This window comes from Leiobunum rupestre, chromosome 6 (genome assembly GCF_980474605.1).
Source record: "Leiobunum rupestre chromosome 6, qqLeiRupe1.1.hap1, whole genome shotgun sequence".
In the NCBI taxonomy this organism is placed as follows: domain Eukaryota; kingdom Metazoa; phylum Arthropoda; class Arachnida; order Opiliones; family Sclerosomatidae; genus Leiobunum; species Leiobunum rupestre.
In genome coordinates, this window is record NC_143389.1 from 41,736,618 (window position 1) to 41,757,075 (window position 20,458).

General features: G+C 36.7%; 1 protein-coding gene across 1 annotated transcript; it reads left to right on the plus strand.

Annotated features, from left to right (window-relative positions):
* The first annotated feature begins 603 nt into the window (after window positions 1-603).
* On the plus strand, window positions 604-15,651 carry LOC149941000 (alkylglycerol monooxygenase-like). Its single transcript, XM_090178128.1, has 11 exons — window positions 604-852; window positions 9,065-9,192; window positions 10,058-10,209; window positions 10,275-10,378; window positions 10,805-10,843; window positions 10,918-10,974; window positions 11,055-11,273; window positions 11,341-11,475; window positions 12,475-12,588; window positions 13,271-13,353; window positions 15,075-15,651. The coding sequence occupies exons 1-11, from the start codon at window positions 730-732 to the stop codon at window positions 15,331-15,333; spliced, it is 1,413 nt and encodes a 470-aa protein (XP_090034254.1). The 5' UTR covers window positions 604-729; the 3' UTR covers window positions 15,334-15,651.
* The last annotated feature ends 4,807 nt before the right edge of the window (window positions 15,652-20,458 follow it).

The window sequence follows — 20,458 nt, forward strand, 5'->3', positions numbered from 1 at the left end:
AATTACGCCATTCCAAATTCGTTCTCGCTTTAACGGTTATAATAATGATCTCTTTCAGATTTAAAACGTAAGTAAACTACTTATTACCTCGTAATTATTATCTTGGACGCCATTTTTTCATACTTTAAGTAGTTGGACAATATGACGACAATTGTTCTACAAGTAAATTTTTATTAAATTCGTTCCATATTTTGATCATTAACCAAGCGTTTCATAATCCCTGGCAAACTTGTAGGAGATAATACGCTCTGCTTTAAGTTATTCCTACGCGTTTTCGAATAAGGGCTTAAACTATCTTAATACCGTTGTCAAATTAATTTTACGCGTTGTCCCTCCCCTTTGGAGGGAACGTAAATATCGGTATCCATTTGCTAACCATAAGGAAACAGAAACGTCCGATCTTAGCAGGTTCGTATTGTAACCAAAAATTCAACGCTCAAGTGATTTCCGAAACTCCACTAATTCACTTGTTAAGTCACGTGGATCGTGGGAAACCCCTCCTGATTGGATGACCGTGCCTACTTGGGAGAGGGAAATTTGCGAGTGCGCGAAAATGAAAGCTTATTTCATCCAGCATCGTTTCACGCTCTCTTCGCTAATTCACCTAGGTTTTTTATAGGCCTCTGATTTGGTTGTTTGTATTTATTTTTATCGGAATATAATCCCGAACTCGTGTAGTGAATCGGTTGTCTATATTAGAGGAAAGACGGTGGTGGCTCGTCAAACGGAATGGATACGGCCAAATATTTGTCATGGGAATTGTTCAATCGTACCCTGTACTTGTTTTATCTGGCTGATCCCAGAGACAATGTCTTCGAAAGGGTCGAAGATGTGCCATCGTACGGAGCCATAGTAAGATCGTTTTTGTCATTTTATTGGCCTTTTTCTTTATTATTTTTCGAATGTATTTTTACGATAAATTAAATGGGCTACTAGCTTTATAAATTTCACTTCATAAACCAGTATTTATATAAAATTTCGCAAATCAAGGGCGCGAGTTAAATATGAAATTAATAATATATAATATTAATATTAATATTAATTAATAAAAATTATTTAATTAATATATATTAATGGTATGAATATAAAAATTTAAAAATTAAGGACGTGAGTTAAAAATGAAATTGACTATAAATATAAATATATATTAATAGTATAAATAAAAAAAGAAAAATGAAGGGCATGAATTAAAAATCCAATTGGCAATATGTAATATTAATATATATATATCAAAAGAATAAATATAAAAATTGAGAAATGAAGGGCGTGAGTTAAAATGGAAATTGACAAAATGTATAATATTAATATGTATTAATAGTATCAATATGAAAATTGAGAAATGAAGGGCATGAGTTCAAAAGGAAATTGATAATATCAATATATATTAATAGCATCAATATAAAAAATGAGAAATGAAGGGCGTGAGCTTAAAATGAAATTAACTTTAAATATAATATTAATATATATAAGAATAGAATAGTAACATGGTTAATGTGCACATCAACAGAACAGACCTTCAAGGATATACACAGCAATTGGTCAATATTTAGAAATTCATATAAGCTAAAATTTCACAATATTTAAACATTCATAAATTGCAAAAATAAACTTAAAAATATATATATATATATATATATATATATATATATATATATATATATATATATATATATATATATATATATATATATATACATTTTTAAACACCAATTTTTAAGCTTTAAAATATCTTGGCATTTACAGGAGAAAATACCAATTTTGTCACTGAAATCGTTACAGGACATTTGGAATCTCGTTAAAGGAGATGAAATGTATTTTTTAGTAAATGTTATATTTTGCCTCGTTATTAATAGTATAAATATAAAAATTGAGAACTGAAGGGCGTGAGTTAAATATATAAATGACTGATAAATTTAAATATGTAATTAAAATCGCGGAAATAGACTACTCATCCTAAATCTAATACGTGCTAACTTAGCAGCCTCTTTTCCTTAAAATTTAATAAGAGATTTAGGTTAATCATTCCATAAAACACCTTATAATTATCCAATCCATTTAAATAAAATGGGACGAAGAAGTCAAGTTTTTGAAATATAATTTTATTTTAAGTTTTTCGATTTAATTTAACGACAAGTAAACTAATTTTTTAAACGACCCTCAAATTTTCAAAGAATTCAAGTTATTAATTCAGTTTGTTTTTCTTAATCTTGGTTTATAATTTTTAAAGGTAAATTTCAGAAAAAAGTATACTATTAAAATTTTACGTGACAGTTCATTAAAAACATCTGCTTAATTTGATTAGGTATTACAAATCATTTAGAAAGTCAGGGTTTAATAGATCGATTCCAAAAGACAGTGAATTTAAATTTTCTTCCCCACTGACATCATTCCAAATCTCAAGGAAGATCTATAGGAGATCTTCCTTGCAAATATCTCGCGAAGACATTTCCCCACACTCAAATGTGAGGCATTTGGAAACTGCACATCAGTAACGGATTTACTGAAGGTGGGGCCCTAGGCACTAAGTTTTGGGGAAAGCATAAGAACGCAAAACGGGCGTGTCCCGAAGCTAAGCTTATGTCCAGAAAAAAATGGTTTTTCAAATAATAAAGCAACAAGCCTGATATGTTTTACTCTTAAACCGAATCTGTGAAAAATCCATTGATTTCATCAGTGGTGGGGACCTTCTGTTAGTGGGGGCTTAATCCAGCACTTCTTCCGTCTGTAGGTATTCAATTTGACCAAAACCCGATAATATCTGAGAGTAAATGCGGATAATCCGATATCTTTTCGATCGTAATTATTTCATCAGAATCAGAATCAATAGGAAAATAGATTAAACTCTGTTGCAAATTTACTTTAAACGTTGCAAAATTTTCGGCTCGTCCTTCCTCCCCCAAATAACACTTTGCCACGTTTTTTATTTTTTGCCGTGGAGATGGTTATGGATATGGAAAACCCTGACCCTGTAGACCCACCAAAATCAAACAAGGAAATTTTCATCCGGGTTTTGTTTTTTCATTACAACTGGTTTTTATTCTCAACTTTTCTTTCTTAAGAGATTTTAAAACTTAAAAGCACTATTAAACAACGGCTCACCCAAGGGGGGTTTTCAAGGGGTCGAGCACTTGCAAATTTTGACTATCAAAGTAATTTCTGAAATATAAAATAGATTTTTAGATTTTAGAGAACGATTTTCCTAATGATTTCTGAAATCTGAAACTAATTTTGAGATTTTAGAGTACGATTTTCCTGATTATTTCTTAAATCTGAAACTAATTTTGAGATTTTAGAGTACGATTTTCCTGATAATTTCTGAAATCTGAAAATGATTTTGAAATTTTAGAGAACTATTTTCCTGATGATTTCTGAAATCTGAAACTAATTTTGAGATTTTAGATAATTATATTCGAATATTTTCGCATTGATTCACGAAAAACAATCCAGGGGAAAATCAAAATGCCCGGGGAAATTTTGATAAAAAGCTATTGACAATGAAAAAAAAACCAATAAACTAAACTATCAGCTTTCACGTTGCATCATGGGGGACCGCCGATATTTCGGGGAAATTTTAATGCTTTTTTATTGCATTTGTAGTTCATAAAATGGATGGCATTTGCCCACGCGTGACATCTGAAACCCTTCCTCATCCTACCTTTGAGCTCGGCAACCCTTTTGACCAAATTACTGGTGATAAATTTTAATTTATATAAAACTGTTCGCTGACTAACTACCGTGAAACGAATAATTTCGTTCTAGCACGATTACTCGTTCACATTGAACCAAAGCGCAGAGTGAAAATTTCTCGAAGGTTGAGTCACTCGGTAGGGCAGATAAAGATAAAAATAAAATGCGCCAAGTTTGGCCAATTGTCATTTACATATCACCATCAATTTTATACACGAGTGGACATAGAATATAATTTATATTAATATTTGAAGGCTAAGTTGAGTAACGAAACCAATATAAGGAAAGTGTATTTGATATTTGCTTTTTTTATCGCCAAATTTTGTTGATTTAAGAACGATCTTTGTTTTCACTACACTCAAAACTTGGGAGTTTCCGATGGTCGAATTTTAGCACGTTCTAAAACCTTTCGCGTATTGACTTTGCCATCGTTACGGTTGTAAAGCCAGCTAACCTTGTCGCTAGCAAGTACTAGTTTTAAAGATCTGGTATACTATAAACGAAACTATAAAAATGGCACGAAGATGCTGAATTCGTGTTTGCAAAGTATTCTGGTTTTTTAACGTCCCAAAAAACCCTTGTTAAGTATATATTGCGAGTAAATTCAAGGTCTACAATTTGTAAAAACTATCCTTATCATTTTCATACTTGGTCGGCAACCCTTGATATTATACGTTAGGAAAGCGAACTTGAGAAATCAATAACAGAAATCCGCCTAGGAAATAACATATTCGCGTTAAAAACATTTAGAAATAGAAACCTTGAACTTCAGGCTAACTTTTGGCAGATTATATTTTCCAACTGAAAGTAAAAATGGTTGTAATTCAAACGTGAAAAAGTTTTTTTTCTGCTTATGGAAGACCAACAGGTCGGTTCCTCCTTCATATTTTGGGGAATTTTTCGTACTTAACCCATTGCGATAACGTGTTTTTGTATAGATAGCAATCAACATTTTCGAAGTTAGCAAACATTTAAAACAAAATTACGTCAGTTATCGCTTAACGCGGGTTAAAAGCATAATTTATTTATCATATTAGAAATAAATTATCAACACCAATTATTTAAAATTATATAAATTATGATTATAAATCCCCTTCATTTCTGAAGGTAGTTATTGGGGTCAGAATAACGGGTAAATTAAGTTGGTGTACATGGCTGAATGCCTTCACACCATACGCGCCCTTGTTACCAACAAAACAAAAACAAAAAAAATTGTAGACCAAAACAAAACATAACAACAAAAAAAGTAGTTCGAGATCCTGCACGGTGAGTCTTTCGGAAACAATGTTCGCTCAGAGAGCTACCAGTTATTCACCTAAGGCACTTCGTAGGATGTCGCAAGCGATCGCGAGTACATCCTGCCAGCCGGCATGGACCGTGCTGAGGAATCCTACCAAAGTCGCCTCATAATCTCTTCGCTTGTTCCGTAGTATTAGGGCTATTCTTTTTACTCCTTCTGAAAGGAGGTGTAAAGGAGTAAATTAGATTTTGTCGTCTGCTAACCAGAATTTATCAGCTAAAAAGGTCACAGGCAGTCATTTTGGAATAACGTTTTTACTACGATTCGATGTATTCGCCACCACAGAATCGGAGTAAAATGCCGTCATAGCGTTACTATTCTTACCCTACACCGAAATCCCGGAACAAGCGAAAAAAAACCATCTATTGAGAAGAAGAAGGCGTTGCCAGATTTGAAGGGCACTCGAAAAGGGTATGTGCGGCGTCTTCTACAGCGCGTCACGCATGGCACGAGTGCGTGGCACTTTAAACGGAAACGATGTAACAGCGATTTTGTGGGCAGCCGTCCGCAACCAAGACGCGTGAGTAGCGTATCCTCCCGTCGCGTCATCTTAACTCGCACTAGAGCCAGGGACGGGCTTAGCGTGAGTGAACGGTAGGAAAAATTCCACCTTGGGGGGTGCTGTCAGTGGTGGATTTACCATAAGGCTGAAAAGGCTGGAGCCTAGGGCGGCAGATTTTAGGGGCGGCAAATTTGGGGACCGAATTTTTTTAGCCGGTTTTCTGATGTCTTGCAACTAAAGAAGTCTACAAGAAATTTTCCGGTGACTTTCAATTTCATTGTTCATTTAACGTACCGCAAATTTATATAAGTACTCTAAGTTCTATGCTAAGACATCCAGTTCCCGGCCCACAACCAGTAATCGGCTTCTGCGTCTCTGCCTGTACTTTGTATGAGTGAGAAGAAAGCAAAATTACAGTACCCCCTGTCATACAAGTCCGACTATAGTAACTGGTCAGGGGCGGCGAAATAGGGTACGCAGGGTACGCAACTGCGTACGGGCGCCAGGGTTTTTTGGGGCGCAAAAAATTCTAGGACTATTAGGTAAGCAAATTTTTTTAGTTGCCCCAGTGGCAGCGTTGGGAAGTTGTTTTAATTTAATTTAAAAAATAGAAACATTTATCCTGCAAAATGTATCTGATACACGTTAAAAAATTAAGTTACGGAGTTAAATATAAATAATAAATAAATTAAATAATAAATATAAATGCATCTGTATTAGTATTATCGAAGATTCCAAATACGAATTTTGTTTTCCTGAGTCAGGCGGCTATTAGTTTTTTATTTTCTGTATTTTTTATTATGGCATTAATTTTACATGGCATTGATATATATAGGTATTTGTTATTGTTAACCAAGTTTATTCACTATTCATATCGAATTAACCTTTGAAATCGAAAATTTTACATAACCGAAACGCCCGAAAGTAAAACTAAACTAAAATATATTTTTAACACCTTTGTAGTTATTATCTATATTCTTTACCGAAAATTCAAACACGTGTAAACAATTTTATTCTCTTAAAAATTAAAAAAGCTTAATCAGTATCACATGTGCACTTTAGGTATTGTAAGAACTTTCATAGCTTCATGCAATTTGTATTTTTTTTAACTGTTTGTAAGCAGGGTTCGAAATAAAAAAACCCATACAAAAAACCCGCGTTTTTTTTTAAAACCCTGAAAATTGCGGAGTTTAACGGTTAAGTGTAGCATAGCCGGCTGTATTAGAGAAGGCCAGGAAATAGAATTTTCGGAGGCGGCGACATGAGTAATTTTTTCCTGCCGCTAGATGGTACTTATTGGAGTAGTAACTAAAGGCGCGCGATTCAAATATTATATATATTTATCTTTCCTGTAAGTTTTTGAACAAGCTATTTGAAACCCATTTAGGAATACTATTTTCGTCTATCATATTGTTAGTGTTGTTCTACTTAAATAATGAAACAAAATAATTTTATTTTGAACTTATTTTAATAAAACCATTTAATTTTTAAGGAATTTATTATTTCTTTATAAAGTTTTAGCATATGCAGCTTTTTCGCTATTATATTAAACTTTAAGCCCATTCTAGGGACAGGAACTTTGTACTTTAAAAATAAGAACATTTGTTTTTGATTTACAAAATCACATATCACAAACCTTAATTTAAAGTTTAAGATATTTTCTAGATAAAGGCTTTTTCTTATAGTTTACATAACAATGAAAAAAATATCTCGGTATAATCTCAAAAAAGGAAGATATAAATATTACATTATGAAACGAATTATTACAAAACTGTACTTACATTTTTTTGTCGGTACTTATAACAATTAGACAGCTGACACCGCCGCCTAGCTAGCAGACGCTCACCGTGGAAGAAAAATTGTAAAAATCAAAAAGCAATGACATCATTAAATATTTCCTACTCCAATAAGCACCATCTATCGGCGGTTGGGGTCTGGCCGCGTGCCAGTAAATATTTTTTCAACCGCCGAGATTTCCCGGCCTTCTCTAATACAGCCGGCTATGAGTGTAGGGAGCTGACGGTAAGCTCGCGTGGAATGAAGGGCCACTCGTAAATAAGGCAATAAAAGTCGTTTTTTTATTAAAAAAAATATACCCAAAAACTATTTCCTGTGCAATTTTAACCAAGTTGTTGTATTGTAAAAAAAATGGGAACTGACAATTGTAAAGGTAAGGGCGGCAAAATGTGAACAGCCTCCTTTTGGGAAATGTGTAAATCTGCCACTGGGTGCTGTAGCTTGGTAACCCCTGCCAAGTGGTCCGCCGCTTCATTTGCCGGTACGCCGACATGAGCTGGACACCATAAGAGAGTTTTGGGGCTGATGTAATCATCGCAGAGATCGTGTATGAGTGTGTACGACTGGATTCTGGGATCGCGAATAGAGTTTGGTGAGAACGATCTTCGAGTCCGAGCGGATGACCAGAGCTCCTTGAAGATTATTTGACGCGTCAAGCTTGTTTTCCACTAGCGCGCGTCATAATGTTATTTTCTTTACGCGCGTTAAAACGTTTGAACGTTTCAAAGCTGAGAAACGCGTCGTTGCCCGCGCCGGTGGGAAACAAGCATTAGAGATATTTTCGAATTTAAAACCAAATCGCGTATTACCATCACACTGACCTGTGTGAGAGAGAGTATCCAAAACTGCGACAGTGGCACCAGTAAACTCTGTACGCTAGATTTCTGATTACCAAAGATTTGAAAGTAATCTTCGATTTTTAAGATTTCCATTAACGATTTCCTGATTTTTACGGCCATATTATCCGATTATTTTAGGTTTTTCCCGATTATTTTTGATTTTATCAGATTATTTTGAATATTATCAGATTAGTTTGGATTTTATCTGATTATTTTTGATTTCTTAAGAACATTTTTAATTTCTTAAGATTATTTTTGATTTCTTAAGATTATTTTTGATTTCTTAAAATTATTTTGGATTTATTAAGATTATTTTGGATTTCTTAAGATTATTTGGATTTCTTAAGATTATAATTTGGATTTCTTAAGATTATTTTTGAATTCTTAAGATTATTTTTGATTTCTTAAGATTATTTTTGAATTCTTAAGACTTAAAAATATTTTTGGAAATTTTATTGATTTTTTATTTTAAGAATCGAGTAATCGTTTTTTTTAAATATACACTAGATTAATTATAATAAAATAATAAAGGCCACTGTTGCATAGTGAAAAATATTATCGTTTAGTGTCATACTTATTTCGATTAAGTTACTTATGATAGTAGGGGTTTTCCCCCGAGACCTTCGGTTTCCCCTTCCACAAAAACTTGTTGAGGTTAACGGTAATAGTTAGTGTAGGGAGCTGTTGGCTCGAACGCGTGGCATGCAGTGCTTGCCACCACCCTCCTACGCATTGCAACCCGGCCACCTGAATTAATGGCTTCAAAAGTCGCATGATGACTTAGGCCTAAGGTGGTGCCTTGGGTATTAGCCTAGCTGATTATTATTATAGTAGATAACCAAACTCCATCTCCTATGATCCCCTCTTGCTTAATTTAACTAAAGGTATTTGTTATCCTTCGAAATGTCAACGTATTTCTGATGTCTAGCGTTCTTGCAGGTTTTCCCCGCCGTTGTGTTCCTCATCGGATTAGAAGGCATTACCAGAATCTGCCAGCGTGATTGGCCCATTCGAATAAATGATTCCATCACGTCCGCCACGGCGGGCATGTTGTGGGAGCTCACTAGGTAATTAACTAGCCTCATTTAAATAATTGTGATATTCTGAGGGGGCAGTTCGCTAATTAGGTAAAGCAAAAATTCGACTAATCCTAACGAAAAGTAGTTTTTGATGAGACCTTCACCCCATAGATTACGTAACAAATACTAACCCCCCCCCCTCCGAATTACAATAGCTAGATGAACCTTAAAATTATTAAATTTCTTTCAAGAGCGTTCTATAAAATCGGCCCAAAACCGGCCAAACGTTTCATACAGACTATAGAGCTAGTTCAGCAGGACTAACAACGTTTGTTATTCTTTGCTTTAAGATAATTCGGCTTATGTCCTGTCTTTATATGTATATTTTAGAGACGTACCTTTTAGGAGTTGTAGGTGGGACCCTAGGTGTTGAAGTATGTTTGGGGTTAAGAATTTTTTCATGATCTAAGTTTCTTTTTAAACCAAATGATTAATTTGGGACTAGTATTTTGCTATATTTTCATTTAAAATAAGAAAAACGGCGCGGAAGGCCGGAAATTAGTGAAGCCTAGGCTAGCAACTACGCTACTCCTAAAAATCGACTGCTCTCAATTTCTTACGGGTTTGCCAGATAAATATTTTTCTCTCACGCGAAAAACTGGCCAAACCTTCACCTCCTCCAAACTCAGAAGGGGGAAAGCACACCTAACCGATTTTATAGAACGCTCAATTTTTTTACAGTTTAACCTCTAGAAAACAAGTATTAGATTGCTCTTGCACCTTAAAATATTTGTCAATTTAGGTTTCAGTATGTAATTATATAAATTATTATATTATTATAATTAATGACGTATTATTAGTAACGTTGGTACAAACCCATTCCCCTAATTTCAATTAAATTAACTCGTCGCAGAATATGGACGTACGGCGTAGAAGCCATCATTTACACTTGGATCTACAACAATTTCCGAGTGGCCGATGTCGACATTCGCTCCATTCCGTTGTGGTTCTTTTGCATGTTCTACTCGGACTTTGCGTATTATTGTTTGCATCGGGCGCTGCACGGTCTGATCTATTTTTTCGATCGCGTAACTTTTGGGCGATAATTCATGGATTTATAATTAATGTAGAGGTGAATCTGCTATGGGCCATGCACCAAGTTCATCACAGCTCGGAGGAGTACAATATGTCCACCACATTCAGGCTAGAGATTCTTCGACCGTTCGGGGAATGGGTAAGAATGATTGTTCGGAGCAGGCCCGTCACCAAAAGGAGGGCCACCTTCTGTAATTTGTTTGGCCACCTCTAACACTTTTGGAAAATTTCCAATTCGGCCGTCGTACCTAAAAGTTTTAATATATTTGTAGAGCCGTCAAAAGTTTTATATTTGTAAAAATATAAAAGTATTTAATTTTAAAATTTCGGTTTAATTTTTTTGTTTAAAGGTCATATAATTTTAATTTTACACGAAACTAAAACATCAGTTTACCATTGACAAATATGTAGTGTGCTCCACCTTGGCCTCGCCTACATTTTCAGGCTGGTCACGTGGCGCTGGTTCGGGGCCTGTTTCCGTGAATGGCGTTGTACCGTTTTCTTCTATTGTTGTCTCGGGAACAAGACTTGAAGCGCTCCATCTGTATTTGATTTTTCGTTTCAGATCGGTCATATTCCCATAGCAATATTTGTACCACCTCCTGTACGTTTTATTATCAGTTAGTCAAAATGAATGAATTTTGTTGTAATCAGCTTGAATAATCTTATATTCCATAGCTTTTCTTTGTACACTTCGAACTGCACTTGTTGACGCAAGTCTGGATACACTCCAAGGTACGATAAAGTTTTCAAAACCACTCGGATGATCGGATTCCGTGCTGAAAAGTGTATTCATATTTTATCCACTTTATTAGCTTATCGGAAAACTTGGTTTTCTCGATCTACTGATAAATACGCCCAGCAATCACCGAGTGCATCACGGCCGTAACCGAAGATGTATTGATAAGAATTTCGGAGGGATTCTGATGATCTGGGATCATCTCTTCGGGACCTACGAAGCCGAGGGTGACGGCGACGACATACAATGGGGACTGACCCATCCTCTGACGACGTTCAACCCCTTATACGTTCAAGTACGAAATCCCCTCTTATAATTTTCGTTTCATCCACGTTTTTACAACGTCGTTAATCATTTCGCAGTTCCATCCGTTCATCTACATGTTTAAGAACATCAGGGCGTACCCTGGCATACGGAACAAGCTTTCCGTCATCTTCAAAGGGCCTGGATGGACCCCGGGGAAACCCAGATTAGGGAACCTGGAAGAAATACCGCATGTATGATGTTATCTTTTATCATTTACATATATATCTTTAACGGGAAATTACATACGCGAACACTTGGAATGACTATTATGTTTGTCCTGATGACGAAAGCGGAAGTGATTCACTGCCGAGATTTTAGTCGATTCGATACTCAAATAAGAGTTCCACTACCTCTTTTCCTCTTTTTTAACCATCTAAATAATCTAGACTAATTTCGTGAAGAACATTAATAATTATCCACGAACTTCAGTTTGAGAAATTCAATTTTCAGAGTGTCTTCCATTAGTGACGGTGGCTATACACAGTTGCGGGTTACGAAAGACAAATTACCTAGCACATTTAGCGGAAAGATACTAGCACGAATTTATGTTGAATTTCTAAAGGTTCCTACGCGTGGTATATTAATCCATTTTAGAAATATCTATTGCGTAAATTTCAAAGTGATCAATAAATACTTAATGTAGCTTATAATTTTTAAGCTTAATTATAGCGTATTTTTATTATTACGCTCATAAACAATCATCAAATCGCATGTTTACGTCAACGTGGTAATCTCGGCATTACCCATTCTATACTTACCCTGGTCTCGCCAAACGGAATTCTATTAGGTATGTCGCGCTTGTGAAATTTAATTATTACCACTGTTTTAAATATTATCTTTTTTAATTGCTTAATTATCACTTGGAATTATAACGCAATAGACGGTATTTTCCAAAATTATATAACGCGCGGAGGTATACTTAGAAATTCAACCGTAAATAGGCCAAATCCAAAATTGTCGCCTCCGATTTCCCGGAAATTCATGCTAGTATCTATCCGCCAAATACACTAGATATTTTTCCTTTCTTAACCTGCTACTGAGTATAATAAATGAATTTTTTCCTTTCTTAACCTGCAACTGACTATAGCCCATTTATCAAGATGCAATAGACCCTTAAACATTTAAAGTTTAAACATAAATACTTTCCCGCTTTGACTGAATCTAATTATTTAATTGTATTTCATTAAAAGCACTACGATGAGGAGAAATACGACCCCGAAATGAATTTTTGGACTTCAGTGTACGTTGTTTTTCATTTTGCGGTGTTCATACACGGATATATTGACGCTGTTTATTTCCACAACGTGAGTAGTGACAGAAGATTATAGTGAACACCCTGAGAAGGGAAGTATCTAACTCCTTATTGAGCACTTGTAACATCTTTTTAACAGAAATGACTCGAGAAGTCACTTCACTAGAATGAACTAATCATTAAGGGCTAAATAGTCTTTGTTGGCCTTGAAAAAACTTAACACCTTTTGCATTCTACCAGTCTCTAAAATTATCCGAAATTTAAAACAATTATCTTCGATTGAGAAAGATTTTTACTATGACTATTCTGAAGATGGCACCACACAACACTATGGAGGCTTTCCCGCTCCGTATTATCTGGAACATGGGCAAACTACTACAGTAGGATGTAGTTTGCCCATGTCTGGAACGTACTACCGAGCATGCGTCGCGCACTGTTCTTAAGTAGAAGCGGGAAACCCTCCGTAGTGTTATGTGGCGCCATCTTCAGCATAGTCAGAGAGGAATCTTTCTCATTGTTTATCGCTGAAAAAAAACGTAAAATGTCCAATTATCAACGCCCTATTTTTGGGTCTTTTTATGGTCTTTTTTAAATGCGCACGTCCGCGAATCATAGATGATGTTACGAGGAAAACGTGTAGTTATATACTTCTTCCGAAGGGGATACATTTTATAAACTTCTGGTAATAATAGAAAACATAAATTATGCTTTGGACTCATAATTGTATCATTCAGGATCTGGACGTCACCATCCAACGAACTCTAGTACTATTTCTTTTCTTTTCATCCGTGACGAACTCATTTTTCATGGACTGCAGGTATAACTCGAACGATATGTTTGTAATGGCTGATTCCAGTGGCGGAGCTACCGGAAAATACTAACGGGGACACTTTTATTTATTTATACATATATTTTTAAAAATATGTTAGTAATCCAGAAATAAATTTTGTTAAAATAGCAAACCTTAGCGAAAGCTTGGACAAATAAACTAAAAACCCCGAATCATGAGCAAACACTTAGTCCTTCAAATCGCGAAACTTTTCCACCCAAATACAAAGCACATTGGATGACAAACTAAAAATGTTAGGCCCAATTTCATTGGTTGGGAGTACGTTATCTTCTTTCTTATCGGTGGACTCAGAAATTACTACGCATAGTTTTCGTAGTTTGTGGCTTGTTAGGTTAGGTCATGTACCATAATTACTCATAAATATGGCAGAAAGGATTTTCTTTAATGAAACTCTGATAACGGGATATGACGTTACGAAATACGCGTCAACATCTTTATAAATGGGAAACGGAAAATAGAGACTAAAATTTTGTTTCCACAGTTTAATACCCCCAACTAATTGTGTGAAGAAGTAGTAGACGACATTTTGATTAAAATATTTCCAGGCTGAAGCTCGGTCGATAGACAGCGAAGCCTATACCACTTGATCTTGAAAGTATACTTTGGGTTACGAGATAGCATTTAACCAATGAAAATTAGGAACGTTTGTTACCTTTAATCTCGCGTCGGGCTTCGTCAGTGGCGGCGGAGCGGGGGGGGGGGGTACTTGGTCCTCTCCCAAAAAAATCGGGTGGGGACCAGGCATATGTTGTCCCCCCTTAAAAAAAAGGCTTTTTTATTCATAAGTAATAGCAAAAGTGACATAATTACCAAAAGTGTGTCAATCGGACCTATTTCTTAATGAATGCTACGAGCGAAATACAAGTTGGGAAGGGATAAGGGAAAGTAGGATTTGGGGAGGGAAGGAAGTTAAAACCACTTAGCACTAGTCAAAGTTAGTGTATTTTTTTAGTTTTCGTCGTTCTGTGGAGATGCTAGCGCCATCCAAGGTTACTAAAGAATTTCTTATATGATCGCCATCTACCTACGATATAATACCATAGCCTAAAAAAAGGTCCAGAAAGGCGACAATAGATAGTCTTTTATGTGGTCGATCTCGAGTCGAACATTCATTAAACCTTTAGCATACGAAAGTACAGGAATTGTCACACTTTTGGTAATTATGTCACTCTTGGTAATAGGTTTTACAAATCACTAAATGATTTATGCGTTGGAAATACTCTTGAACTTTAGCCTATTGGATTATTATTAGATTAAATGCATATCAGGCTTAAAACTTTTATTAGACAATCCTCAACAAGTATGCAACCAGCTTTCATCCATTTGAAAATATATATATCCCGGGTTTGCCCCCCCCCCCCCCCGCCCTCCCTAAAATATGAACCTTCCGCCGCCACTGGGCTTCGTTAATATTGGGGTCGTGTTTCATATTTGGGTGGAAACGTTTCCAGTAGCGGACACAGTGACGCAGTGCTGATCTAAAAGAACCAAGCGGACAATCTAAATTCGGGTTGCGTAGTTTATTTGTCCAAGGTGAAAGTAGCGAAACAAAACCAATATATTTTTTTGGGGTAAAAATTATTATACAATCAGATTATAAATAATATATAAATATAAATAAATTTTGCTAGTGTTGCCGCCGTTGCGGTTTTGATTTCAAAGACTAATGTATCATATTATTTTGCCAGGAAAAATGCACCACTGTGGGAGGTTCTTCGTTGCGTCATATATCTGTCATTTCCCAAATACTGCTTGCCCTGTCATTGGCTTCCGTGGATGGCACCTATTATCAGACCAAGCATGATTGCGTCACTTATTATTTGCTGTTTGTACCTCTTGCGGAAAATAATTCCTTTGGAGAAAGTAATCGACCTTGCCAAGGATGACAATGACACGGATTCGTTTCTCTTAGCCAACGGAAATAACAACAAAATCAAAGCATCCTAACGATTAAATGGGACAGTCTTATTCTATTTCCGATTAGGATAGGCTTTCATTATTCTACTGATTTCTGCCATATACAACGAAATATTATCAGGGAATTCCTATCTTTTCATTTCCTAGGCGGCCTTCAATTTTTCTGTTGGAAAATTTAAGAAAAAGCAACAATGATGTCGATGACAGTGCTCTTGCCAAAGTATATGAACTAGATAATTATGTTTACTTTCTTTTATTTTATTTTAAATGAATCATTGTGTCAACCAAAGGCCTTAGACACAAAAACAAACAAATGTAGAGTTAAAAATTAACAAATTAAAACCATAACAAATGTAACAAAAGTAGTACAATAAACATTGAAAATATATAAATGTAAATCTAATGACATTTGTAATATTACCTTCTGCCGTAGATGTTTGAATTTTTATTGTTTCCCGCGCTAGCTTCCGGTAATAGGGCTGGGAAATCTCAGTATATGTTAGGACGAATCTGCTATCATAAGGTACGGAAGAGGAGAACCAAGCTACCATATCTTATTCGCGACCGAAATGAGCACCAAATAAACAGTAACTTGCAGGTCCTGGCTCTCGGATATATTACGACTTGTCGATTTCCTTAACGATGTTTAATAGGTGAATACTTTTCACTAGCTGTTCTCGGATTAAAGGTGTACTCATTTAACCCTAGAACCAACTATTCGCCTGTCCCGGGGATGATAATTACTCTACACCATAAACTATTCACCTGTTCCAGGATTTTTGGGCTAGTCTTTTTACTCCTCCTGAAAAGGAAGTGAAAAGAGTACTGATAAAAAAATTAATAAAAAAATGGCGATCTAACCTCTAGGCAGTGTTTTCTAGTCAAGTTAAGGGTTTTTTTTTACCCCTCTCTTCACTTTTTTCTTTTAGTCGTGCCTCTTTTTTTTATGTAATTTGCGGTTTAGTCTATTATTATTTACTGGGTCTGCCGAGTTATTTGTTATTATGCCTGAAGTTAATGATGACGCCGGCCAAGGCCCACTACATGTGTTTGTAGCGAACTGCGAACAAGGCCTGTGCGCTTACCTTTGCTTATTGCGCGGACTGCCAAAACTGGGTCCCTCTTCTGTTTTCGGCTGCTGCGGCGGTTGTGAGCCCTTTTTGCCGTCTTTCCACCTCGATTGATGCTTTATCGGTGTCCGCCAAGGCCCTTGAGGCTGACTCTAAGAAATTACATGGTCTCTTCTCTTCACTTTCTGATTACATTGCTTCTCTAAGTGCTCTCCCTGATGCCCTGCTGCAATGGGAAGCTGTTGTCAACATTATAAAGGATATGCCAAGCTGATCAGGTTTCTAAAACAGAATTTTCTAATAGGAAATTTGGTTCTAAGATAACTATTGTCGACCCCATAAAGGATGCCAAAGCTGATTTGGTTTCTTCTATAGTGGTTGTTGACCTTATTAGGGATACCAAACTGACTTGGTTTCTTCTATTGATTATGCTAGCGAGGAAACCCCCGTATTTTCTGCTTAGCTGTGGAATTGAGGCCTTTTTGCGGTTTTTTGGGCTTGGACAAGTTTTGCCCCCTGAAGGGGAACGCCGAGGCCTATCAAGGTTGTTCGCTTAAATCCCAATCATAAGAACAGCATTTATAATTCAATTCATACACAGCGTCTTTCTAATGCCTTTTTCCGCGCAGGACGACCAGACTAACAAGCAACGGGGGTTGTTTGCACAAGCTAAAACTGTTCTCACTGCAAAGAAAGCCGCTGGTGAGACGGGCTGGACCATCCATCACTTCAAGGTGGTGAAAGCCCGTTCTCTAGAAACTAGGCGCTCGCATTCTAGTCCCATCTTGGATCCTTCCGTGCGCCCCAAGGCCAAGTACTCTCGTTCAACTTTAAAGCCTCGTTCCCGCAATCTACCGCCACATTTCCATCGCCCCTCATCAACTTCATCCCTTCCTCGTGCTTCGTTCTCTGACTATGATGTTGCTGCTGTAAATTAACCACCACCTCTAACTAACTATTCGGACTATTCTGCTCTTTCTTCTTATTATTTGACCTTCACAGGATGTGCGTATGGTGATTGATCAAACATGTGGTCTCATTCCTCACTCCCTAATCTCATCTCCGAATAACAATTACCCCTCCAACCCATCCGGCCTCCGCCTTTTCAGTAGCCACATTAACTCTCTCACAACCCTTTTCGCCCTCCATTTGTCTCATACCTGGAATGCTTGTGGTCTCTTCTGCCATTGGGAACACACAGGAGTGTTCCAGCCCCATGTCACTCCCAGTGCATTCGCTCTCCTCTTCAGCCTATGCCATCCTCACATGCAAGCACATGGAACTCACGCACCTTCTTCGTATTCGCAAAGTTGATTTCGCTGCCGTAACTGAGACTCACTGGTCTTCAGACCACAAAGATGCCGAACACTCGATTTCGGGCTACTCTCTTTTCAGGCAGGAGCTGGCTCTTTATGCTGACTGTTCATTTATCACGAGAGTTCTCACTTTTGCTGACATAGCTCTAGACAATTTCAATCCTACTATGCAGGGGCTTGATATTTTAATTGTCTCCTTAACTTAATTTTACCGAGGTCCATCGCCTAATGTTATATATATACTATTATCGCTGTCCTTTATCGTTGTAATAACTGTAAATATGATAATCATGCATGATTTGTTTTGTAATTTCCTAACAGATGTTTATTGTGCGCGTCGTCATTTGTCTCTTAATTGTATCACTCTTATTTCTCTACTCTAAATTGTTGTAGTTCCCACTAGAAATGAACGTTTTTACACACAATCCTAAGGATTTGTGTGTATTAGTTTCACGTACAGTGTAGCCGATGCCGCCGATGCCGCCTTGTCGCGCATATATCTTCAACGGTTAGGGCTAGAAGAGTCAATGATATCTCGTTCGAATGTACATACATCGCCATTGGTAGCCTTTCATAAAGTTTTCAAATCGGAGCCCTAGTAGTTGGGCATTTGCCCAATTTACTATTTTCGGTGGTTTCGCTTTATGTGGTAGATATTTTATTTAAAATTAAGTCCGATAACGTTACAACTTCAGTTATATCAGCAAAAATATATATAAAACCATAAAGTGGACCTCTAAGGCCCTTACCGACAACATGAAAAATGAGAAACCCCCTCAATCACCCCAGAGCTGCGTCCCCCATTCGGGCAGAAGAGGAGGGGATGTTAGTTCGCCGCCGCGGAGGGTTAAATTCGCGCATTTTTACACAAGGTACATGCGTTAGTTGGCAAAATTTAAATAGTTCCAAAAAATCTCAAACGTTTTTGTTGTGAAATTTCCAAAGTGATAGATTCAAATTGATTTTTAAACATGAGTGAAAATATTAACGGAAAACCATTAGATTTAGTGGCGTTAATAGAAAATTACGAAGATGAAGACTTTTTTATCATTGATAAATCCGGAAACCTTAAAAAGACTCTGGAATGTTTTAAAAGGCAACTGCTCTTCTGTTCTTTTCCGTGGCATTTCAAATGCAAAAGAAAAATATCCCTAAATTGAAATGAAGTAGATGATTACATTGATGAAATTTGATTTTATAACCTAATTGAAAATTAAATAAATAAAATTCAAAACAAACCTAGAAAACGATGTAGCTTATCGGGCCTTTGCATCAAAGGAAAATAAAGTATTTCCAGTTTTCCACGGGATCCCATAATCCGTAAATCTAGAAACCGTGGTATTTCCAAAGCAGACGGTGCAGACGATTTTTTATATTTGTTCCCAGCAGAGCTGCTAGTATCGCGATTCTCATGAAACTATTTTCCGACATCGCGTGACGTAGAACGATGACGTATGTAGCTCTAAGGCGATTGGTTTTGGAATAAAGAGGGAGAATGACACCCCCAGTCGTTTCTCATTTTACAAGGCTATTGTAGGGGAAGGTAGCGAAGGGCCGTAGAAGTCCACTTTATGGTTTTTATATATATTTTTGATATCAGTAAATATTAAATTAAAGTATAGTTTTCAGGGTAATTTACGGGACCCCAATTTTCGTGGTTTTATATTTTGGCCTAAAATTCTACATACAGCTCCTTAATTTAAGTCCGATTTTCATGAAAGTTATATTTTTTAATAGCTGTGGTTTACATATAATCTAGAGTTGCAAATACGTTCCTTAATTTTAATTCTAAGTAAGGTTTTTTGTTCAGCGTATACGGACCCCCGCAATTTCCAACATTGTAAATCCCCGTGTTTATAGATTTCTACGCGCCCGTTTCCCTCTAGCGTTTTTCAAGGCCGTTCAGATTGCGCCGCGCCTTCAACGTATGACCAGAAGTAACAATTAAGTATGACACTAATCGACCTAGTTTTCGTTTAAGTGTGACACGCAACGTAACAAATAAGTGTGATCAGAAGTAAAAAATAAGAGTGACACTGATCGAAGGAATCTTCGAAGCTTTCAAAGTATGACTAGAAGTAACAAATAAGTGTAAATACAATTATGTGTGACCGTGGATATATATTGGTTGTGATACCGGCGTTGCAGGTTTCTGTGAATAGCTCAAACAAACTTAACACATTAGAAGGATTGTGTGTATTCTGACCGTCGTACGTCTTGTTTTATTCTGTAGAGACAATGTTCTTGACCTAGTGTTTTCGTCGGATCCCTTTGCCGTTGACCCGAAGGTGTTGCCGGCCCCCGACCGTAGTGATCATGGTGTTGTCCAATTTAAGACTCAATTACGTGGGCCACGTCCTACGTTTGTTGAAAGGACTAATTTCTTTAAGGGGGACTATGAGTCCTTTAGTGCCTTTTTATCATCCGTCGACTGGTCCCTGGTTTTGTGTTCCATCTACATCTTAGAGTCGTGGACTGTGTTTCTTGTTGTACTTTACTGGTATAGCCTCCTTTGTTGTAATGCGTAAACCTCCCAATTTTCCCAAGCCTAGTCCTCGCATGTCTCTTAATTGAAAATTTAAGACTGATGCATGGTCCAGGTTTCTTCGTGCTAAAAAACGAGCGGCTCCCCCATCGGTTTTGGATACCCTTCATTATCAGTATCGGATGGCTTGCAATGCCTTTAACTCCCGGGTTCTTAATTATCGCCTTAAATATGAGGTTGTCCATACTGCCCAAATTCGTGATAACCCAAAGGCATTTTGGGGT